The 25132-nt window shown below is 38.6% G+C and overlaps 1 protein-coding gene across 2 annotated transcripts; it reads left to right on the forward strand.

The window, feature by feature from the left end:
- Positions 1–9204: 9204 nt before the first annotated feature.
- Positions 9205–24795, forward strand: LOC119044150 (F-box/LRR-repeat protein 21). 2 transcript variants are annotated; one of them, XM_053672761.1, is made up of 6 exons: positions 9205–9395; positions 11646–11702; positions 18847–19213; positions 19661–19783; positions 23157–23328; positions 23893–24795. In XM_053672761.1, the coding sequence occupies exons 3-6, from the start codon at positions 18848–18850 to the stop codon at positions 24534–24536; spliced, it is 1305 nt and encodes a 434-aa protein (XP_053528736.1). In that variant the 5' UTR covers positions 9205–9395; positions 11646–11702; position 18847; the 3' UTR covers positions 24537–24795. The 2 variants fall into 2 exon arrangements, with proteins under 2 accessions (XP_053528736.1, XP_036994277.2); XM_037138382.2 differs by having other exon boundaries at positions 9205–9300.
- The last annotated feature ends 337 nt before the right edge of the window (positions 24796–25132 follow it).

Raw genomic sequence — 25132 nt, forward strand, 5'->3', positions numbered from 1 at the left:
ACAGGCTGTCTTTGTTTACTCAGGGTTCTGGGCCTCACCAAACATCTAACAATGTGATTCATGGTGAGGGTTTTGGGCCACGCAGTTACCAACTGGACCTGTGGACTGAAGGGACCTGAAGGTCCAGAGGGGACTGAAGACTAAAAGTCAGCCACAAAGGCAGCCAACCATGTCTGTGTGACTCATCCAGTAAAATTGCTGGACACCAAGGCTCAAGTGAGTTTCCCCAGTTGGCAATTCTCCACATATGTTGTTATGCATTATTGCTAGGAGAACTTAGTGCTGTTTATGACTGTGCTGGGAGATTGCAACTGGTAGCTCCCATATGGAACTTTCCTAGACTCTGTCCCATGCATATTTTTCCTTGGCTGACTTTAATCTGTATTTTTCCACTGTAATAAAGCATAGTCATGAAGATAGCAGCGTTCAGTCAGTTCTGTGAGTCCTTCTAGAGAATTATCAATCAACCTAAGGGTGGTCTTGGAGACCTCCCAAACTTACAGTTGCTAGAAGCAGAGCAGTCTTGAAGATCCCTGATACCTGCAGTTGGTATCAGAAGTGACTGCTGCCTTGAGGACTTCCCCTCCCCAAACTTTATAAAAGTGAGACCTTTTTTTATGCTTAAAAATATTCTTTGGCCCTGGCCAGTATGGTTCATTTGGTGAGAGCATCCCATACCTGAATGGTTGTGGTTTCGATTCCCAGTCAGGGCACATGCCTGGGCTATGGGTTCAATCTGCAGTCCAGGTACGTGTGATCCCTGGTCCAGTCACATACAGCAGGCAACCAATCTGTGTTTCTCTCTCACTCCCTTCCTCTCTCTCTCTTCCTTCCTCTCTCTCTAAAAGCAATGAAAAAATGTCCTCGGGTGAGGATAAATACATAAATTTTGTGAAATTCTGATTGCACAGTTTTACTAATGTGACACTTACGGCTATTTCCAAACATTCCAGGTTTCCCCTTCCCAGCATAGGGTGACACTGGATTATCTCACCTGCTTAAAGGTAGGAGTGGCTATTTTGACTAGCTTTGGCCAATGAAGTGAGAATGGGATTGATAAATGGTTGGAAGCATAAGATGCAACGCGTGTGTCCCACTGTCTCTTTCCCTCTGTTACAGACTGACAACTTTTTATATGGTAACTGTTCCATTGTCTTTGGGCCCAGAATGAAGACAACAGGGACCAGGACTTCTAGCTGAATTGTGAGAGAAATGTAGTATGACTGAGAATAAATCTTTGTGTGTCAAATCACTAGACTTTGCAGTACGGTACTGCAGCATAACCCAGACTGTTCTGATTCTAACCATCAGAATCACTATTTTCTCCAAGCATGACAATGACTTCCTGCAAAAGAACTATACAGAGGTGCTTTATTTTAAAAAGTATTGGTATAATTGTGTGCTCCTTAGTTTAAAATCAAGTATATTACAATATACTTGTTTATTATCTAACCTATGTTTAGTTTAGATATGTCCATAGCTATTAAAATCTAAAATATTTGAACCAGCGATTCCAGTTCTAGGAATAGTCTTCAGTAATATTCACAGAAGTATACCAAACATATGATCTTCACTGCACGCTTCTGATAGTAAAAACTAAAATTCTCCCAATAGGGGAGTAGTTAGAGGACTTGTGGTGTTTCCATATAAGGGAAACTTCTCCCTCAGCCATTGCCAAGTGTGAGATCTCTCATTCCAACCCAGACAGAGAAACAGGGATGGCAGAAACACCTCCCGCCTGCCACCCACAGACGACAAAGCATGTGAGGAAACAGCTTTTGGGACAACATACAAGTCTTAGGAGTGCCTACATTTCACCGCCTTGAAAGAGTTTTTTGACTGCTACAGAGGAAGGGGGAACCCATTCTGAATTTACTAAATGCACTTAATTCCAATATCGGTGACCTGCAACTAAGGCAGTACTTACAGCACTAAAAGAAGGTCTCAAATCAATGAATTCCATTCCAACCATGAGAAACTAGAGAAAAATATCAAATTAAACCAAAAGGGAAAAAATAGAGGAAATAAAAATCAGAGTAGAGATCAATGAGATAAAAAACAAAAAAACAATTCAAAAAATCAGTAAAACCAAAAGCTGGTTCCTGGAAAAGACCAATAAAATTGGTAACCTTTAGCAAGACTGGTCAAGTAAAATAGACTGTAGAAACAAATTACTAATATTAGAAATTAGAGAAGTGACATCATTACAGACATTAAAAAATACTAAGAGACTATTATGAACAATACTATACCAACCAATTTAACAACTTAGTTGAAAAAGACAAATTTCTTGAAAGACAAATTTCCAAAGCTCATTCAAGAAGAAACAGAAAAACCGAATAGTCCTATATCCACTAAAGCAATTGAATTTATGATAAAAAAAACTTCTCACAAAATAAACTCCAGGCTCAGATGACTTCATTGGTGAATTATACCAAACATTTAACTAATAGATAATACCATTTTTACATAAACTTTTCTAGAATATCGAAGAGAAGGAAGCACTTCTCAGCATGTTGTGAACCCAGTGCTACTTGATATCAAAATCTCGCAAGACTATTATAATAAAATTACAAACCAATATCACCCATGAACATAGAATCAAAAATTCTAAACAGCCCTGGCTGGTGTGGCTCAGTGGATTGAGTGTGGGCCTGGGAACCAAAGGGTCCCTGGTTTGATTCCCAGTCAGGGTACATGCCTGGGTTACGGGCCAGGTCCAGTAGGGGGAGTGCAAGAGGCAACCACACATTGATGTTTCTCTCCCTCTCTTTCTCCCTCCCTTCCCCTCTCTCTAAAAATAAATAAATGAAATCTTAAAACAAATCTAAACAAAATTTTAGCAAATTGATTTTAACAATAGGTAAAAATATAAAAAATATGACCAAGTGAGGTTTATCCCAGGAATGCAAAATTAGGTTAGCATTTGAAAAGCAATCAATGTAAGTCATCATTTTAACAAACTGAGGAATAAAACTCTAAGACCATCTCATAGATACAGAAAAGCATTTGACAAAATCTAACATCTACTATTCTAAAAAACAAAACAAAGAAAAAACTTCTCAGCTAAGTGGGGAACTTCTTAAACATGTTTAAAGGCATCTGCAAAAAGCCTCCAGGTAACAACATACTGGTTAAACATTAAATACTTTTACCTTAAGATCAGGAAGAAGCCCAGGGTATCTGCTCTCATCACTACTATTCAACATTGTACTGTAAGTAAAGTGCAATTAGACAAGGAAGACAAATAAAAAAGTGTTTATGTTGGAAAGGAAGAAGAACAACTGTCTTTATTCACAGATAAAATGGTTGTCCACATAGTAAATCCAATAGAATGTGCTAGACTCCAAAGGCAGTCCCTAGAACTAATAAATGATTCTATTAAGGTTGAAACAGGACTTCTGCCAAGATGGAGGCATAGGTGGATGTGCCGTGCCTTCTCACACAACCAAGTTTAGAGACAACTAAATATTAGCAACAGAAAACACAGCCAGAACACAGAAAATTGAACTTTTCGGAAGTCCGTTAACAACAAATTCTTCAGCCTGACTGGTAAGGGGCGAAACCAGTGGCTGGTGAGGGGTTGCACAGGAGCACTTGGTCAGACGGACTCAGGCTCGTGGAATCCAGGCGCAGGGTTGGACCTAGTGAGCGACCACGGAGGAGACAGCGGGGAAGTGGTGCTGCGTGTTGACTATGGTCGCCCATTTGTGCGCGAGCAGACAGGTAAGGGAGTGGGCGGTTGGACCGGGGCCGGAGGGTCCCCGCGGCAAGCGGCAGTAGAGGGCACCGCCATTTCCCCCGCTCTGACCACGCCCCCACATACAGCGTCACAGCCCAGCGACCTGGGAGTCCAAGGCACTGCTTCTCACACTTAAAGAGCCAGAACAGACCAAAAATGTCGCCAGATCTCAAAGCCCCAGAGCCCATAGATCTAAGCGATGAAGAAATAGCAAAACTCTCAGACGCACAGTTTAAAACACTGGTCATCAGGATCCTCACAGAACTGGTTGATTATAGCCACAAATTAGACAAATATATGAAGGCGAAACTAATTGAAATGAATGGAATTGCACAGGACACCAATAGCAATGAAAAGGAAACTGGGACTCAAATCAATGGAGTGGACCAGAAGAAAGCAAATAATGGCCAAACAGAAAAGAGTCAGGAAGCAAGAATTTAAAGAAATGAGGAGAGTCTTAGGAACCTCCAGGACATCTTTAAATGCTCCAACATCCGAATTATAGGGATACCAGAAGGGGGAAAGGCACAGCCACCAGTGGAAAACTTATTTGAACATATAATAAAGGAGAATTTCCCCAATCTGGCAAAGGAAATAGACTTCCAGGAAATCCAGGAAGCTCAGAGAGTCCCAAAGAAGTTGGACCCAAGAAGAAACACACCAAGGCACATCATCATTACATTAGCCAAGATTAAAATGAAGGAGAGAATCCTAGAAGCAGCAAGAGCTAAGGGGACAGTCACCTACAAAGGAGTCCCCATCAGACTGTCAGCAGATTTCTCAAAAGAGACCTTACAGGCAAGAAGGGGCTGGAAAGAGGTATTCCAAGTCATGAAATCCAAAGACCTACAATCAAGATTGCTCTATCCAGCAAAACTTTCATTTAGAATGGAAGGACAGATAAGGTGCTTCTCAGATAAGACCAAATTCAAGGAGTTCATCATCACCAAGCCCTTATTATATGAAATGTTAAAGGGACTTATCTAAGAAAAAGAAGTTAAAGAAACATGAACAGTGAAAGGACAGCAAACTCACAGTTATTAACATCCACACCTAAAACGAAAGCAAACTAAAAGGACAGCTAGATCAGGAGTGGAAACATAGAAATGAAGATCTCAAGGAGGGTTAGCAACAGGGGAGTGGGAGGAGGAGATGGGGGGAGAAGGTACAGAAAATAAGTAGCATAGACAGTAGATAGAAAATAGATGGGGGGCAAGAATAGCATGGGAAATATAGAATCTAAAGGACTTGAGACACATGGTCATAAACTAAAGGGAGGGTAATGGTGGGGATGGGGGGTAGGGTGGAGGGGAATGAAGGGGGAATAGAACAACTATAACAGCATAATCAATAAAAAAATTTTAAAAAATTGTCTTGAACTGAACAATTAAACTGCTTTAAAATAAATTAATTCAAAAAAAAGGTTGAAACATACAATTTCGATACACAAAAATCAATTGTATTTCTACATACTGGCAATGAATAATTAGAAGTTAAAATTTGAGAACCAATACTATTTACAATGGTATTTTTAAAATGGTGAAGAGCCTAGGTATGTCTCTGAAAAAAATGTTACAACATCTATATGAAAACTCAAAAATTGCTGAGAGAAATTGAAGAAGACCTATATAAATGGAGAGATACATTGTGTTGTTGGGTTTTAAAAACCAATATTTTTGAGACAGGAATTCTCTCAAAATTGATTTCTAAATCAATTATTCAGGGCAATTTATAGCAAAATCCCAATATGGTTTTTTGAAATATTGATTTCTAGATCATTACTCAGGGCAATTTATAGCAAAATCCCAGTATGGTTTTTTGAAAATACTGAAAAATTGAATCTAAAATTTCTATGAAAATGCAAAGACCATAGAACAGCCAAAACATATTTGAAAAAGAACAAGTTGAAGGACTAAAATTACCTGATTTTAATAATTATTATAAAGTTGCAATAAACGAGCCCGAATAGCAGCTGCTCTTTTGAGAAAGAAGAACAAAGTAGGAGGGATCACAATACCTGATATCAAACTGTATTACAAAGCCACTGTAATCAAAACAGCCTGGTACTGGCATAAAAACAGGCACATAGACCAATGGAACAGAACAGAGAGCCCAGAAATCAACCCAACCCTCTACAGTCAATTAATATTCGACAAAGGGGGCAGTAACATAAAATGGAGTAAAGATAGCCTCTTCAGCAAATGGTGTTGGGAGAACTGGACAGCTACGTGCAAAAAAATGAAACTTGAGCACCAACTTACACCATACACAAAAATAAATTCAAGGTGGATAAAAGACTTAAATATAAGCCATGACACCATTAAAGTCCTAGAGGAGAACATTGGTAAGAAAATCTCAGATATTCCACGCAGCAACTTTTTTACTGATATGTCCCCTAGAGCAAGGAATATAAAGGAAAGAATAAACAAATGGGATCTCATCAAAATAAAAAGCTTCTGCATGGCTAAAGAAAACAGTATTAAATTAAAAAGACAACCAACTGTATGGGAAAACATATTTGCCAATGATACCTCAGACAAAGGTTTAATCTCCAAAATATACAAAGAACTTACACGACTCCACTCTAGGAAGACATCGAACCCAATTAAAAAATGGGAAAAGGACTTGAACAGACACTTCTCTAAAGAGGACATACAGAATATCCAGAGACACATGAAGAGATGCTCAATATCGTTAGCTATCAGAGAGATGCAAATTAAAACCACAATGAGATACCACTTTACACCAGTCAGGATGGCTATAATAGACAAAGCAACAAACAACAAATGTTGGAGAGGGTGTGGGGAAAAGGGGACCTTAGTTCACTGTTGGTGGGACTGTAGACTGGTACAACCATTATGGAAAACAGTATGGAATTTTCTCAGAAAAATAAAAATTGACCTGCCTTTTGACCCAGCAATTCCACTGCTAGGATTATACCCCAAGAATCCTAAAACATCAATTTCAAAGAACCTATGCACCACAATGTTCATAGCAGCACAATTTACAATAGCCAAGAGTTGGAAGCAACCTAGGTGCCCATCAGTAAATGAATGGATCCAAAAATTGTGGTACATATACACCATGGAATTTTATGCAGCAGAGAGAAAGAAGGAGGTACTACCTTTTGCAACAACATGGATGGAACTGGAAAGCATTATGCTGAGTGAAATAGGCCAGGCATTGAAGGACAAATACCATATGATCTCACCTTTGACAGGAAGCTAAAGAATAAAACAAACAAGCAAACAGAATAAAAACAAAGACGCTGAAATAGAGAACAAGTGGGCAGCGACCAGAGGGGAGAGGGAAGGGAACTTAAGGGGAAAAAGGGGGAGGGATTTTGAGGAACAAGTATGAAAGACACAGAGATGAGGACTGGGGGGGGGGGAATGGGAGGGAGGGGGGAGATCAGGCGGGGTGGGGAGAGAAAAAAATGTACTTGAAAAGTAACTAAATAAAAAATAAATAAATAAATAAATAAATAAATAAAAATAAAGTTGCAGAAATCAAGACTGACATTGGCATGACAATGGGCAAATACATCAATCAGACAGAATAGAGAGTTTAAAAATAGACCCACACATACATGGACAACTGATTTTCTGCAAAGAAGCAAAGGCAGTTCAGTGGAGAAAAATAATAGTCTCTTCAAAAGCTGGTGATAGAATGATTAGATATACATATACCAAAAATAGTGCACTTTGATTCATACCTTGAACTATATACAAAAGTTAAGTGAATATAAACCTACATGTGACATCTAAAATTATAAGCCATGTAGGAGAAAATCTTTGTGAACGTGGCTTAGGCAATGATTTCTTGCATTTGACGTCACAATCCATAAGAGAACACACTGATACACTGAATCTTGTCAAAAAATGAAAACGTCTGCTCTTCAAAAGGAGAGTGGAAAACAAGCCACAGACTGGGAAAAAGGTAGTTTTAAGTCATATCTGATGAAAGACTTGTGTCCAGAATATATAAAATATTTTCCAAATTCAATAATGAGAAAACAAGTTGTGAATAAAGGCTGTACCGAAGAAGATGCACAGATGGTAAATAAGCACGTGGGAAAAATGCATTAGGCAAATGTAAATTGAAACTGCATTGTAATGCCTTTAGTCACCTGTTAGATGAAAACAAGCGAGTGAGGATGTGGAGGAATAGAGCTCTAAGACTCTGCTTGTGGAAATGTAAGCTAGGCGCTTTGGAAAACATACAGGCAGTCTATCTTAGAAGTTAAACATATATCATATAATGTAGTCATTCCACTCCTAGGTATGTATCCAAGAGAAGTGAAAGCATATGCCCATACAAAGATGTGTACAGATGTTCATAACAGCTTTATTTGTAATGTCCATCATCAATGAATGTATGAACAAACTGTGGTTTCTCCATATGATTGAATATTACTCAGCAATATAAAGAACTATGATACATGCAGTGACATGGAAGACTCTCAAAACAGTTATGCTCAGTGCAAATAGCCAGACAACAAAGAGTACATACTCTGTGATTCAATTTATATAAAATTCTAGAAAATGAGAACTAAGTCACAGTGTCAAAGTGTTGAAGGAGGGATTGTGAAAGAGCATAAGGAAATTTGGGGGAAGATAAGCATAGGTTCATTATTTTGAATCCAGTGATGGTTTCAAGGGTATCAGAACTTATCAAAATTGTATACGTTAAGTATGTGCAGTTTATTTTGTCAATCATACCTCAATAAAGCTGTTTGTGTGTATACGTGTGTATATATGATTCTCATGTGTCAGTATGAAACTAAGTCCATGATGTAGTAAGCGAAGAGTAAGTTCCAGAACATTATGTATAATTTGACCTCAGATTTTTTTTTTAAAACTAATCAATAAGAGTTGTGACATTCTTACCTCTGACTGTATATTTTGTGTGTGTGTAGGTCTGGTGCTTTACACCACCATGAATAGTGGTTATCCCAGGGAATGAGATGTGGTACCGGACAGGGGGGTGATATATACGTATTCAACACTGAGCTGTTACCACTTTTGTTATTTAAAAGTGTCCTTTCAAATATTTATATATTAATAAGGTGGTGCGCTTCATGGGGAGAAACAAACCACTCATGCATGGCCACTTACTGAAGCTGACCGACTGTTTTACCTCGCGAGGGGTAAGAGCGAATTAGTTGAAGACCAACAGAGAGACACCTTGCACTCACTCGCCAAGGGTCCGCCCCTGGCCCTCAGCAGGCGTGAGTGGGAGCACACTGGTCTCCCTTGAAAAATGGAGCAGTGCGCGTGCGTGGCGGCCTGGGGGCGGGGCGGGCCAGTGAGACGCCCCCAGACTTCGGGGTTCTCGCCAACGACGAAGCGCTGCCAGCTGGGGGCAGCCACCGGAGCGCGGATCCGGCTGGTCGGCTCCCGCCAGCCAACGCTGGGGCGCGCGCGCGAAGACGCGCGCGCAGTTGTGTGTTTAAAGGCAGCATTTCCTTCTGGCGGTCGCGGTGGTCTTCGAGGAGTTCGCCTCGGCGGACTTCTAGGAAGCTGCGGGCCGGAGTCGGGGTCCAGCCTCTCTGTCAGGTGGGCGGTGACTTGGAACGGAGGCGTCTACGGTCAGCTCGCTCTTGGAGAGCAAGGAGGCGTGACCTGGCATTCCCAGCCACCGGAGACGTGAGGTGCAGGGTCCCCCAAGGCGCGACCCCCATCTCCGGCCCTGAGGCCAGAGGTGCCTCGCAAACTCCCCGCCTCCCCACCCCTGCGTTCGCGCTGCTCCGAGGTCGGGGGCGGGGGGTCAGTGGGGCTCTGCAGCCCCAGTTCTCGTTTCCTCCGCGGCGTTTTTCTGCAGGGCGAGCGCAGACCCGGGGTCCCCGGGTTCAGGCATTTGCTTGCCGTCTGGGGAAGGGGGAGCGGGAGCCTAGAGGGACTGGCCGTATCCCTGCGTTCGCTGGCCGCCGGAGGGTGTGCCGTGCAGGAGGTGCAGAGGGACCGCTGGGACGCGGTGGCTTCAGCGGCAACCCTTCTAGTACTTTGCAGGACGATAGTGTGAGAGTTGGTACGTAGGCACGGAGAAGTAAAAGTCCGAGAGGAAAGTAGTTGCAAAAGCCCTGCCTGAGAGTTGGAAGAATCTAGACTCTTTAAGAGGGATTGGTTTTATCTTTGGCTGGTGTGCCCAGAAAGAGTCCCCAGACTATGAAGCGGAATAAGTTAGGATTATATTCTCTTAGCAGAATGTTGCAAAATGCTGTCCTGAATCATCTTTACTGGTCGTTAGACCCCTTAGTCTGTCCTCGCTACCCGCTTTCTTCCAGAGTCCGGGAGGAGAGAGCTGAGGTCGCCCAATTCAAGTTCTGTGCAACTCCCTCTTGCCTCTCAAAAGGTGTTTTGAATCCAAATACATTTTGAAAACTTCAGTTTCTCATATGAGTCATTTAATTTTTTTAATTATTTATTTTTAGAGAAGGAGAAAGAGGGAGAGAAACATCAATGCGGGGTTGCGTATTGCGGCGCCCCCTACTGGGGTCCTGGCTTGCAATCCAGGCCTATGCCCTGACTGGGAATCTAACGCAAGACCCTTTGGTTTGCAGGCTGGCACTCAATGCACTGAGCCACACCAGCCAGGGCCTCATATGAGTCATTTAAAAGCAAACCTACCCATTCTAAACTTAAAGGATTAAAAAGATAAATACATCTTGATATCACATGGAGGCTTTCGAGAGAGTGGAGAAATTTGCTAAATCACTGATAGAAAGTAAGAACACCAAAAAGCTGGCAATCACTGCTTTCAAAAAAAATGAGTTTGACATAAATACTAGTCTTTTGTCTTTGTTGAGACTTTGATGATATCATCATTTGACTTTCACATTTAAAAAATGGTAGATTTTGGATTTAGAAAGGAACTTAGAGGTGATGTGGGATGCAGAGAACATACATGTTTAACACCATTCCTAAAAAATCACGTTTTTTTCTCTGTTTGGGTTATATTTAGTAGGAGGAGGTAAACTTGAAGACTATGTGTTTTAAAGCTGGATTTTGGAGCAAATCTTCAGCGTTCCTGTCCAGGCCACACCTCTGATAACTGGGGTTTCAGACCCCATCAGCCTGTGGTGGCAGCAATCTGATTTCTCAGTGTGCCCCTTTGGAAAGGAACTTAAAAAAAGGACACTTGCTGACTTCTTCCTGCTCATTTTCATTTTGCTGCTTCCAACAGATTTGTTTAGCCTTTTAGATACTTTTGAATCTTTATTCTGTTATCTGTGGTATTTATGCAACATTTCTAGTGTTGTGGTGATGGAAAACTCCACACTTTTAAAAGTACTTTCTGTATTCATGTAAACCATCTGGAAGAACCTGGTGATGGTGCAGAAGATAGTTGCTCCCATTGCTGCCACCAGCTTGGCTTTGGATGTTTACTCTTTCATCTAATGTCTTTGACTATCGTTCCCTCGAGAATACTGTGGGAGATTTCTTACTTTTAAAAGATTTTATTTATTTATTTTTAGAGAGAGGGGGAGGGAAGGAGGGAGAAAGAGGAGAGAAATATCTCTGTGTGGTTGCCTCTTATGTGGCCCTCAACCCAAACATGTGCCCTGACTGGGAATTGAACTGGTGACCCTTTGGTTTGCAACCCATGCTCAGTCCACTGAGCTACACCAGGGAGGGTGGATTTCTTACTTTAGAGGATCTGATTCACATGGTCACCTGATCCACCAAATTAGTAAACATATCCAAAAGAGGAAATTGGGTTAGGGTAGTTAGTGAAGCCACTAAGTGGACTTTGAGTCATTACACTCTCTCAAATGCTAGTAAACCTATTCTGTACTCTAGAATTGTGCTAAATATCACTGTGAGCTTGCTCATCTCTCCCTTTTTGGAAGTATGGCTTATTACTTGATGGGACCCTGTATTCTGATTTTGTCTTCTGCCAGCCCTCACAATTCCTGATAGTGACTCTGAGACAGCAGTCAAGTTCCTTCAGCAGTCAGGTAAGTAATTCATCTGATCCCGAAGACTCCAGTGAACTAATTTGAGAAAGATACTTGTTTTGCTAGACAGCAAAGTCTTAGGGATCTTAGGTAGTGACTCTTTATTTATATATCCTTATTAGGTTACTTCTTTATTTTCTAGTATAAAGAATGGCCTGCAAACATAAAAGTAGCCCCATTGATAACTTAATATAGAAAAGATTCTGCAGTGAACAAAATTGTATGTCATCTGATTCGGGGAATACACATCACTCGATGACTTTCTCTTATTTGTGGTGTTCGTCTAAATGTGTGCCTGATAGCTCCTTTCTCCTAGTTCTGCAGTGGAATGTAAAGGAGAGAGAGCCAACCTTGCTGTTGTCTGGAAAATAGTGGTTTGGATAATAGCAGAACAGATGGCAGTGGAGGATATTAAATTGTAGATACTGGTCTCTAATATGTTCTCCCTGTCTTGTCCTTCAAAGCTCTGTTTTAGGAATAGGGTTCAGAAGGAGGTTGAGAGCTGGCAGGTGGTAGTAGAAATTTAAAAGAAGTTGTTAGTTGCTTAACAGGTTGCTTCTTCCACCTCCTGTATGTAATTTAATTGGGCTTACAAAAGTCATAGAATGCATTTATTTTTTTACTTTATGACATTTATTCATGATGCCATGGCAGTGAGTTTTATCATAATGTAGATGAGTTATTATTTTCTTCCATGTCCATAAACTGCTCCTAAATCTAACAGGTAGCTGTGCCTAAAACTGGCCAGACTTCAAAGAGAATATGAATGAATCAAGTAAGAATGAGTCAATTCTATCTGTCAACATAAGTGAAAAATTTAAAAACCAGAGGAATATGTGTTCTACTAACAGAAGGCTAGTCAAACAAACTTTATTCCTATGGGAATGTTAAGTAATAAAAGTTTTATCTGTTTATTTAATTATTAGGTTGGCCAAAAGTCCCTATGGCTTTTTCCATAAAATAAAAGACACATTTTTCATTTTCACCAATAACTTACTGATTTGGATATTTTGAGAATGTCAGCTATCTCCTGGGTGGTATAACATTGATTGTTCTCAATTTATGTCTTGATTTGATCACTATTAACTTCAATTGGTCTGCCTGACCATGGAGCATCATCCAGAGAGAAATCTCCAGCACAAAACTTTGCAAACCACTTTTGACACACTTGATCAGTCATAGTATCTTCTCCATACACTGCATAAGTCATTTTTTTGTATTTCAGTTGCATTTTCACCTTTCTCAAAATAATAAAGCATAAGATGCTGAAAGTTTTGCTTATTCCATCATCAATATGCAAGTGGCTACACAAAAATTCAGTTTTGATAAGTTCACTGACACTAAAGCTGTCACAACACAACTTAACAAAATAATTTAGAATGAAGTTAAATACAACTAAGTACTACTAGAACCATCTTATGGGCAAAAAACAAAAAAAAATTTTGGCCAACCCAGTATTACAACTGTAGTAGTATTTATTATGTGCTTCTAAAAACTGGAGCTAAATGATTACATGGCCTATTAACAAGTAAATGTAATCACGGACTACCTTAAATTTTTTGTAGTATCTCTCAATATGTGTTCACTAAAATGTAAATTTTCAGAGCCATTTGGCTGTTTGGTCTACTGCCTCCTATTTTATTTTAAAGCACCTTTTTTATATTTTAATTTTTTCAAAATTTCAGTATAATTTAATGTCTTACTCTATTTTTTCACATTTTGTCATCGTTGTTCAAGTACAGTTGTCTCCATTTCCCCTCCACAACTCCCCTTTAAAATGATATTTTATTGATTATGTTGTTACAGTTGTCCTGATTTTTTCCCTTTGCCCCCACTCCACCCATCACCCCCACTCCATCAGGCAATCCCCCCACCCTAGTTCATGTCCACAGGTCATGCATATAAGTTCTTTGGCTACTCCCTTTCCTATACTGTACTTTACATCCCCATGGCTATTCTGTACCTACCTATTTGTGCTTCTTAATCCCTTCACCTCTTTACCCATCCCCCACACCCCCTTCCCATTTAGAAACCATCAAAACACTCTCCGTGTCCATGATTCTGTCTCCATTTTTCTTGTTTGCTTAGTTTGTTTTTTAGGTTAAGTTGTTGATAGATTTGTATCTTTTACCATTTTATTCTACATAGTTTTGATCTTTTCCTTAAATATGTCCCTTTAACATTTTATATAATAGTTTGGTGACGATGAACTCCTTTCTTTTCTGAGAAGCTCTCTATCTGCCCTTTGATTCTAAATGATATCTTTGTTGAGCAGAGCAATCTTGGCTATAGGTCTCTGCGTTTCATGACTTTGAATATTTCTTGCCAATCCCTTCTAACCTGCAGATTTTCTTTTGAGAAGTCAGCTGACAGTCTTATGGGAACACCCCTGTAGGTATCTAACTCCTTTTCTTTTGCTTTTAAGATCCTCCCTTTATCTTTAACCTTTGGCATTTTCATTATGATGTGTCCTGGAGTGGGCCTCTTTGCATCCATCTCATTTGGGACTCTGTGCTTCCTGGACTTGCATGTCCGTCTCCTTCACCAAATTAGGGAAGTTTTCTTTCACTATTTTTTCAAATAGGTTTCCAATTTCATGCTCTCTTTTCCCTCTTTTTGGCACCCCTATGATACAAATGTTGGATCTCTTGAAGTTGTCTCAGAGGCGACTTATACTATCCTAATTTTTTTGGATTCTTTTTTTCTTCTTGTTGTTCTGATTGCTTGGTTTTGGTTCCTTATGTTCCATATCATTGATTTGATTCTCATTGATTTGATACTATTGTTTCCCTGTAAATTGTTCTTTATTTCAATTAGTGAATCCTTCATTTCTGACTGGATCTTTTTTATGCTATCAAGGTCCTCACTAAATTCCTTGAGCATCCTTATATTCAGTGTTTTGAACTCTGTATATGATAGATTGATTATCTCCATTTTGTTTAGCTTTTTTTCTGGAGTCTTCGTCTATTCTTTCATTTGGGCCATGCTTCTTTGTCTCGTTTTGGCCGCCTCCCTATGTTTGTTTCTATGTGTGAAGTAGAACTGCTTTGACTTTGTGTCTTGGTAGTGTGGCCTAATGTAGTAGGTGTCCTGTAGGGTCCAGTGGCACAGCCTCCATTACCACCCATGCTGGGTACTCAAGGTGCGCCCTTTGTGTGGGCCGAGTACACCCTCCTCTTGTAATTGAGCTTTGGTTGCTGTTGGAAGCAAAGCTCCAATCCCAATGAGAGGGATTTACCAAGGCCAGTCAGCTGCAGGGCTGCTGACCACTGACCACCAACCACTGATGGCTATGACCACTGACCACCAACCTCTACCCTCCATGGAGTATCAGCTGTGCAGGGGCAGGGTGTTGGTGCTCTGATGTGGTCTGTAGATGTCCACTGGGTGCACTGGCCCTGGGGTGTCCTGACTGTTGCAGGCCAGTATCAGCCCCAGCCTGTGTTTTGCCTGGGGCACCCTGCCTGAGCCCTAAAGCAATCTGAGATGGCTGATACTTGTGCTGGGCTTGGAGATTCCCAGGTGAAGACAAACTGTGAGTCTAGGCTGGCTGCTGCTAGTGCTGAACCTGGGGCTCACTGAAGCCAGCTGTTGCTTGTTCAGCAGGATTTAGGAAATTGTGAAGCATGAGCCAAGACCAGTCATCCATATGGAAAAGCAGCTTGGGTGGGCCTGTAAATTGGATGGGGTAGAGTCTCTAGGGACCCGAAAGGCCAGTTAAATAGTGTTAACCAGTTTGATGGAGTCTCAGATATGGCAACAGCTTGTTGGCTCTGTGGGGAGAGGGTTAGAAGAAGGACAACGGCCTCTGCTCACCTTGATGGCAGACACTTCAGTGTCTCCCTGTATACCACTGATGACTTTCAAACTGCTACCCTGGTGCTAAAGCTCAAAGGGAGTGAGTCTGAGTAGGTGAGTCCATGTGTGGGTTCTTTAAGAGGAACTGCTTGGGACTCCAGAAGTTTCTTCCACCACTTTAATCCCCACTAGTTTTTGCAGCCGAAAGTTGTGGGGACTTTTCTTCCTGGCACTGGAACCCTGCTCTGAGGGGCCTGGTTTGGATCTGGAACTCCTCGCTCCTTAGATATTCCTTCCAAATTTTTATCTACCACACGTGGGTTAGGGGCCAGCCTATTCCGTGTCTGACCCCTCCTACCAGTCTGGGTGGATGCAGTTCCTTCAACTCTGTAGTTGTTGGACTTGCATTCAACTTTATTTCTGGTGATTCTGACTTATGGTGGTTCTACATTGTAATTGTAATTTTGATGTAGTTGTGCGAACAGACGAGTCCTGTCTGCCTACACCACCGTCTTGACCAAAAGTTCCCTGCATTCTGTTTTAGTAGAGTTTCAAGTATAATTTCTGGCAAGTGTTGCAATATTTCCACTAACCAGGCTAGATTTTTTTTTGACAGGTTTACTTCTGAGTAAGAAAAAAGTAGTTTGGTAATTGATAATTTCCTAACAAAAACTTTCAATATACACAGTGATACATCTAAATATCCTAAGTTTCAAAATTACTGGATTTTTATTTACACATTCTGATAAATGTGTTTTTATGGTGTTTCACCAGCCTAGGAAGTGAAATCACATGAATGTGGGCGAGTACTCCATGGCAGCGGTTACTTCATCCATTCATTCACTGTGAACTGTAACCTGGAAGCCTTCTTTAGGTAGAAAGTTGGTAGTTTGATAAAGAAATGATCAATTTCTAAAAGTGATCATACATGTTTAAGCTGGAATTTTTGTATATTTTCAAGCTAACAATACTCATTTTTTTTGCATTCTAAAATGTAGTTTACTAATGCTCACATGCTACAAAATTATTTTATATGAAATTTATGATTTCTTGGTGAGTTTTATGGTCTGAAAGCTATCATATTTTGCTATGTATAATGTGTACTTTTTTGCCCAAATTTTTGAGAGAAAAATAAGGATATGCATTATCCACGGGTAGTACTAATTCTGTATTTACATAAATATTTTTAATTCTTTTATTTATACTTATTCATTAAACATGTAACTCTAGAAAGCAATTATAATACTCGTATGCAAAATAATGCCCTGGAATACAATAATCAGTTTTGTTTCTGAATATAAATAAATAATCGAATTAAAAAATTAAAATTGAAAGATTTTTTTTCTGAAAGTTTGGGCTAAAAACATGGGTGCACATTATACATGGCAAAATATGGTAATGTATGTAAGGAGAAGGGAAATTAAAATGTTATTTCTAATAGAATTCTTGGTACATAAAATCCTTTAGTTATGCTGATTATATCAATTAACTGGCAGTTAATGACTTTATTAAATAAACAATTTTAACAATCAATTCATATTACATACAGTCCCATTTAATACATAGCACAATTGCTGTGTTTAGAATTGCAATAGTTTTTTTAGCCTGGTATTTGGAAGAATTTGTTTCTTTTTGGCTTCATTGCCTTTCTAGTGAGGGATTATATTTGGGATAACTTTTTTTGTAGTACCTTAGTGAATTTTTAACTATTCTATAGGCTACCAAATAAAGCAATTACAAGCAAAATGTCAATAAATATGCTCCACATCAGAGTTTAGAATTCAGTGTCCATTCCTTTACTTTCCCCAGGCCATCAAATTTTATTTTAGGGAATGATCATTAAAGAATAAATCGGCTCTTTCAAAATAGCATATGCTTTGAATTATTGACATCAGCAGTTTCATATATCCTGTATTGTATTGGTGGACCAGTTCTCCATCATGCATGTAATTTTAGTCAGATTAAAATGTATGTGGTAGCTCTTTGCCTGATGCTTGAGGCACAGCTTTGCAACTGTTTTTGCATTCCATTTCAGTTTTCCCGACCCTAAAGATGACCTTTTATTTTGTTCAGTGACTAGGTCAGTCCTGCTTCTGGGATCCAACTGTATGTTGTGATTAAGAAATGTTTCACATCAGAGTAACTCACCAGACAGAAACATTACGTATTAAATAGATATTTCATTAGATTTAAAGGTATGTTTTAATTATGACACTGAATCTCCCACATATATGTTCCTGGCATTCAAGGGTGAAATGAGGATTGAACAGTCAGCCAACGTTAACGTTCAGAACTATTCTTATCATTATTTTGCTTTTCAAATAATTGTATGCTTAAAATATATTGCATTCTTATATAAGAATATGTGTAAGATAATCCAATATATTTAGGTTAATCTGGACCTGAAATTTGTTGAAACTCAGTTGTATTTCAGGCTGACTAATACCTGGAGATTTATCATTTCTTTTTGTTGGGGCAGAATGCTCTTCCCTTTGCTATTTACACTGGCAGGTAGTGGTCAGATGTGTTGCTCACGCAGACTGTGTCCCTGCTCTATCCATCTTCTCTAGAGCTCCTGTGTCTTGAGTATCATCTGAAAATTGTAACAGATCATTTGACATTTTGTTAGAATTGTGCTTCAACTCAATGAAATTTATTGGAGAATTTAAAATAACAGCAACTGCAACATTTATTGAGCACTTACTATGTGCTGGTACTTAAGGTATATTAATTCTCTCAACAGCCTTATGAGATGGTACTGCTGTTCTCCCTGCTTTTCAGATGCAGAAACTGAGGCTTAAATTAATTTGCTCAAACAAGATCACATGGCTAGTAAATGGCAGAGCTGAGACTCATTGAAACCTATGCTTTTACTTGTGGTTTACTGTCTCCTAGACCCCCCAGAAATTCTTCGCACAATTGCAGGGTAATGCTTCCTTCTGTGTAGGAGATAGTAAGAATATAATAATGGACCAGGAATAAACCTGGGACATACACAGCTTTCTTGGACATTTCCTCTCTGAAGCCTGCCCAATCACCCCTCCCCCATACAAACTCAGTTGTATAGCATTGCCTTATTTTTCCATTGCAACTTGTCCCAGTTTCAGTGATGGCATTTACCACTGCATTTCACCATTTGGCCACAGCTCTTTGAGAACAGGTTCCCTTTTATTTATTTCTGTATAGAGGCAATATTGGAAGATTACTTTTGTCTTACATTGTGTTTTATTGTCTAATGTTATTCTATACAGTTAGAGCACAAATGTATGATGAAATCATACATTGATTTCATCAATGTATGGAGAGTGGTGGAAAGTGACCATTTAACATTTTTTAATGTTTACAGAATGAAGAGGAACAATTTATCTGCTGTGAATAAAATTGTCCAGTCTTCACCAGCAGTGAAACAGCCAAAACTTGGATTCTGCTCTTCTCTCAACCAGACTCATATGCACACAGTTCTTCTAGACTGGGGGAGTTTGCCTCACCACGTCTTGCTACGCATTTTTCAGTACCTTCCTTTAATAGATCGGGCCCGGGTATCTTCTGTATGTAGGAGATGGAATGAAGTTTTTCATATTCCTGATCTTTGGAGAAAGTTTGAATTTGAACTGAATCAGTCAGCTACTTCCTATTTTAAGTCCACTCATCCTGATCTCATTCAGCAGATTATTAAAAGGCATGCTGCCCACCTCCAGTATGTCAGCTTTAAGGTAAGAAAAATAAGCACTAAACAGAAACCATGACTTATAGTTTAACAACAATTTCCATATCTTTGTGTTGAAGCAGTCAGTGAATTTTGCAGAATTATTATCTCAAATATTTTCTGTTTTTCTGTAGTTATTTGCATAGATTGACATGTAGCACTTGAGTTATGATTGAATAACTTAAACTTCCGTTTCTTTCACCCAGGTGCCATTATTAAAATTCAGGTCATTGTAAAAGATTTGAAAGTACGAAGTGCTTAGAAAGTTAATTTTGTCATCATGTTTCTCATGTTTTTTTTATCTGAGACATTTTGTATAAAGAAAAAATACTAATTTATTTTATAGCTTAAGGGGTAAAACAGTTTTGCAAATGAACTGTATTAAGTAAGTATTTGCCAGTAACTTTCTAATAAGTTACCTTCATTAAATTAAGATTTAAAATTGTCTTTATAGGTTGATAGCAGTACTGAGTCAGCAGAAGCTGCCTGTGATATACTTTCCCAGCTGGTAAACTGTTCTATCCAGACCTTAGGCTTGATTTCAACAGCCAAGCCGAGTTTTATGAATATGTCAAAGGTAAGTATGGTATGCTTTTTTGGTACAATTTGTAAATATTGTAAAATTCTTAAATATTGTCAAATTAGTAGAAAAGATTCTTTTCTTAAAAACAGACAATATTCTGCTTGTACTCAACAAAGTATATTTAAAGGAGTTTTATGACAAGCACTTATTTTTGCTGAAATAGTTTATGCATGGTTTCATTCTTTAAATAAACTTTAGTAAATGTTTCCCCTGTAAATGGCATTCATATAAACTTTAGATGTATGGTTTTCACGTGCTAATTTACTTAATCACTTTGAATATGTGTAAATGGATGTCTTTCCTGTAATTCTAGACTCTCTTCATTGGAGGTAGAACAGCATAATATTTAACTAAATAAACTACATTTGTTAGGATGATGTTTCAGTCCATGTAGTAGAGATTCCAAAATAACAATGACTTAAAACACAGGACTGAAGTTTCTTTCTCTTATGTTAAAGGAATCCCTAGGGGAAACAGTTCATAGCTGGTGTAAAGGTGTTTGGAACCCAGGCTTCCTCCAGGCACCGCATCCTCTCCAAGATGTTTTCTTCATTTTCATTGTCCAACATGGCTTTCTGAGCTCCAGCCATCACGTCCTTATTGTAGACAGCTGGATGGAAGTGATGGGGAAGAAGGATATGCCCTACCCTTTGCAGGGAGACTAGCCATGAGTATCACATAATGCTGCTGTTTGTCTCCTTGGCCAGAATTTAGCCCTGTGGCCACACAGATGTCTTTTAGCTGGGTGCAATATGCCCGGCTAAATATTGGGACTAGATCACCAAAGAAGAAAGTGTGAATGGTTGTTCAGAAGCAACCAGCAGTCTCTGCCACAGAAACTAGTAACAGTCTTCTCTTTATTCAGGTTTCAGCTTGAATGCCATCTCCTCAGAGAGGCGTCCTTGACTACTTTTGCTCAAACAGCGCCCACTCTTACAGTGACCCTCTACTCTATGACAATATTTTAGTTTCTTTCTATTTGTCATCAGGACTATAAAATACATTATTGATTTAATATGTTTATTCTCTTTTCCTCAGACCAAATAAAAAAATTCTTGAAGGGAGATATTCTAATTTGTTTACTTACTGTTCTAAATCCAGAATTAGGATAGTGCCTGCTATATAATAAACACTAAGTTATGGTTGGCAGTACAATGGGCTAATGAAGAGGGGAGAGGAATAGTAACATCTTTTCTCTCATAAAACTGTCATGGCTCTTTTTTTAGCGAGCATTTCTGCTAGCTTGTTTATCTTTTCAAGAGGTGTCCTTAAAAAAAATGGGTCATTCAGGGATTAGAGTAATATAAGTAATCAGATGGAAGCTTACTAGTTCTAAATGGTTATTTCCTTATTGATAAACTGTGGAATCAGACTGACCTAAAATTTTTAGATTCTAAGCTGTCTCTCATGTTGCACATCAGCTTCAAGAGCCAGCTTCTAGGTCAGCTGATGCAGACACCAGAGCAAGGCAGCAGCGACTAGCAGGCTCCATTCCCAGCTCTGCCTCTACAGTAAAATGAGCTCTGGGGCTTCTGGTCAAGTTGTGGATCTCAATAAGCCTCAGGTTTTTGTTTTTGTTTTTCATTTGTAAACTAAGGGAAAGTAAGATAAAAGTACAGCATTTTGCTAGGCATAAAAGGTGCTAAAAACTATGTTGTTACTATAATAAAATTTGTACAGGTTTCCCCTGCTATCCAAAAGCAGAACTTTACTATAAAACCTTTTGTAAGGCAAAACAGCATAAAGCACAGAAGCCATTATCTTAGGACACATCTTACCAGTGGACACGCAAAACAAATTAATATGAAGCACGGACGTTCACGGACACAGCTCAAAGCTGTGGCAGCCTGGTGCAGAGAGGCTGAGGGGAGCTCCTGGAGGAGGGGCGGGCGGCCGCTCTCACTGCTCCACTGCTCAGGGTGATGCTGCCTCTGCAACAGCTCGCTGCAAAACAAAGTGCCGAATGTTCCTTTGCCTTTCTTCATAAAAATTAAATTCTCTCTGGATTTCTAGTTCATGAAGACAAGTACTAATATAGGTCTTTTGTAAAAGTAAAGTGGTGTAACACAAAACTTTCAAAAAGTAAGGGAGACTTATATTTTGATGTGTAACCGTGTCCTTCAGGATTGAATGTCCACTGAGAGTCAATTAAAGGGGGAAAAACCCTTATCTTTCTTAAAAAGAGTGACATATTTGTGTTTCTCTAACAATTTTTGGCATCATAAAATTAGGTAAAGAGGCCAGCCAAATGTTATATAAAAATCTGTGTAAATCAGTTAGCAATTAGTATATGCCAATAGGTTTTCTTATAAATTAATTTAGATTTGTAACCAATTTGGTCATTCTAATAGGGACAATAGAACCTTTGGTAGGATCCAAATAGATTCTGAAAAAGGAAAACTGATCATGCATGAATTTGGTTTCCAGACTTTCTGTCTGTATCCAAAAACACTGGGTCTGAAAACTTGTGAAACCCCACCCATTTTGAAAGTCAAACTATAAATAAGCTTTAGTTTGTCAGTCTTCAAAACAGAAAGTTTTCAAAACATTTTTGTTAAATTTGCTAGCAAAAAGCACATCACCAAAGAATGACATCATTTGTTCACTTATTCATCAGCAAATATTTATTGATCTTCTACTATGTGCCAGATACTATTTTAGGTGCTGGGAATACAGGAGTGGATAAACCAGATAAAAATTCTCTTTCCTCCAAGGCAGGGTTCAAACAGGTACAGATGGTAAATATTTTAGGCTCATGCAGTTTTGCTGCAGCTCCGCTGTTGCAACCCCATCACCTCCGCCTGGCACAGTGTTGAAGTCGATGGAGACAATACGTACTTGGAGCAGCATGGCTGTGCTATCATCGCTTTGGTTATGTACACTGAAAGAGTTTCATTGTAATATTCCCATGTCATGAAATAGTCTTCAAGACATTTTTTCCAGTTATTTAAAAATGTAAAAAACATTCTTAACTCAGGAGCTATGCAATAATAGACTGGATTGGATTTGGCTGGCAGACCATAACTTGCTAACTTTTTCTCTTCTAGGAAATAAATATAATTATACCCTTTTCATATTGAAAACAAAATCCTTAAGATTGAAAATAATTGAAAGACATACTTAATGAAATTTTTCAAACTTCTCCCCTTCTCACCATTCCATTTATGAATTGTGAAAGTATTTAAAAAACTATACTTTGTTATAAAAATGTCTTCTACTAGCTAATGGTGCTATGAAAAACAGTAATATGTTGATTGCTTTTAGTATGTTATTATAAGCATATGTTGATATATTAGTTTTAATGAATTATTTGATTGAATCTATAGATATTTAAATAATGTTTTCAATTTTTTTATTGCCATGCAAGTCTCATTTTGTGTCAGCACTTACAGTTGTTTTTATCAACTCAAAATCGTTGTCGTCAATCAAAATTGAAGACACTCCAGTAGATGATCCCTCATTGAAGATTCTCGTGGCCAATAATAGTGATACTCTAAGACTCCTAAAAATGAGTAGCTGTCCTCATGTCTCATCTGATGGTAGGCTATATTTTTCTAAGTTTGCATGGTATTCTTTTTTCTAAGTTTGCATGGTATCTATAGTGATAGTAAGAATGCAATTTCTTGTAGAAATCTACATGCTTTTGAAACATTAAGCTTTCAAAAGAAGTCTTAATCTGTAAGCTAGAGATAATTTAAATTGCTTCTCCTAAGAGTGTTTTAATTATATATACAGGGTCTAGCACAAATAACACCTTTTTATTACATAAAAATCTTTTATTACAAAATAGTAAACATGGAATTCTGTAACATAGCAACATCACACTGAAGCACACCATATGAAATTTTAGGTGAAATGCTCAAATTGCTGTTTGTCTTGTGTAGGACATTCACACACCCTACCAACCACACTCAGTGGCATTACTTCTGCCAGATCCTGTATATTATTATATATAATTATGTATATCTTGGCATCCATCTCCTCAAAAATCATTAGATGTCTATTTTAGGAAATAATGAATGACTGATATCAAATGTAAATTGACAAAACATTATTGTTAGTATGATCTTCGTTCTAAAAATTTTTTTCCTCATTTCCCACAGGAATCCTTTGTGTAGCTGATCATTGTCAAGGCCTTAGAGAACTGGCATTGAATTATTACATGCTGAGTGATGAACTTCTCCTGGCACTTTCAAGTGAGACTCATGTTAACCTCGAACACCTTCGAATTGATGTTGTGAGTGAAAATCCTGGAAAAATTGAATTTCATTCCATTAAAAAACAAAGTTGGGATGCGCTTATTGAACACTCCCCTGGAGTTAATGTTGTTATGTACTTCTTTTTATATGAAGAAGAATTCGAGACATTCTTCCAGGAAAACACCCCTGTTACTCACCTTTATTTTGGCCGTTCAGTAAGCAAAGCAGTTCTTGGACGGATAGGTCTTAACTGTCCAAGACTAATTGAGTTAGTGGTGTGTGCCAATGGTCTCCAAACACTTGATGATGAACTTGTTTGTATTGCTAAGCACTGTAAAAACTTCACAGCCTTGGGCCTAAGTGAATGTGAAGTTAGCTGCAGTGCCTTCATGGAGTTTGTAAGACTGTGTGGGACCAGGCTAGCCCAGCTGTCTGTAATGGAGGAAGTTTTGGTCCCCGACGACACTTACAGCCTAGATGAAATTCACATTGAAGTTTCCAAATACCTTGGAAGGCTGTGGTTCCCTGATGTCATGCCTGTTTGGTGACTGACTACCAAAGAGTCTTAACTTTTTTTTAATCAAAAAATTAGCTTCTTTCAGTCTATGCAAATGTAAAATTTAAGATGCATTGCTGAAATATTTTAGGTAAGTATTTCATCATTTGCAAACTGTCTTAATAGGTTGCAGCAGAAACATTTGAAAAAATACAAGAAATTTGAAAAGCCAGAAATTTTCCTAAATATAGCACAGAGACACACAGTCTCTTGGTTAGATATGCGAAAAACTACAAATAGTTTCTAGAGAAATTGCTTAGCCTTCCTTGAAGGCATATTTTACCTTGCTAAATAAGTTTATAATATTGAGCTTTGGATCCCTTAAATTATGCCATTTACAACTTTATATTCTAATTGTTTCTGTGTCATCTTAATATATTTTACAAAGTATTTAGTATTCAAAACTAAGAGTAAAATCAAAATATAGATAGATGCTGACTTAATTATACTTCACTTTTAGCACTATATAATATCATGTTATGATTTAATAAGCAACTTTTAATTTCCAGTACACTTGGGATTCTACTTTATTACATTAACTTGAGAGTAAATTGACATTAGACTAAAATTAGATAATGCTAACTCATT

Source organism: Artibeus jamaicensis, unplaced genomic scaffold, assembly GCF_021234435.1.
Source record: "Artibeus jamaicensis isolate MK-2021 breed Jamaican fruit bat unplaced genomic scaffold, CSHL_Jam_final contig_786, whole genome shotgun sequence".
Taxonomy (NCBI): Eukaryota; Metazoa; Chordata; class Mammalia; order Chiroptera; family Phyllostomidae; genus Artibeus; species Artibeus jamaicensis.

Bases quoted from the DNA above. Each gene is read 5' to 3' on its own strand.
- LOC119044150 (XM_053672761.1), top strand. From the start codon at position 18,848: ATGAAGAGGAACAATTTATCTGCTGTGAATAAAATTGTCCAGTCTTCA. The intron at 19,214-19,660 runs GTAAGAAAAATA...TTGTCTTTATAG, and splicing joins TCCAGTATGTCAGCTTTAAG to GTTGATAGCAGTACTGAGTC. The intron at 19,784-23,156 runs GTAAGTATGGTA...TTGCCATGCAAG, and splicing joins GTTTTATGAATATGTCAAAG to TCTCATTTTGTGTCAGCACT.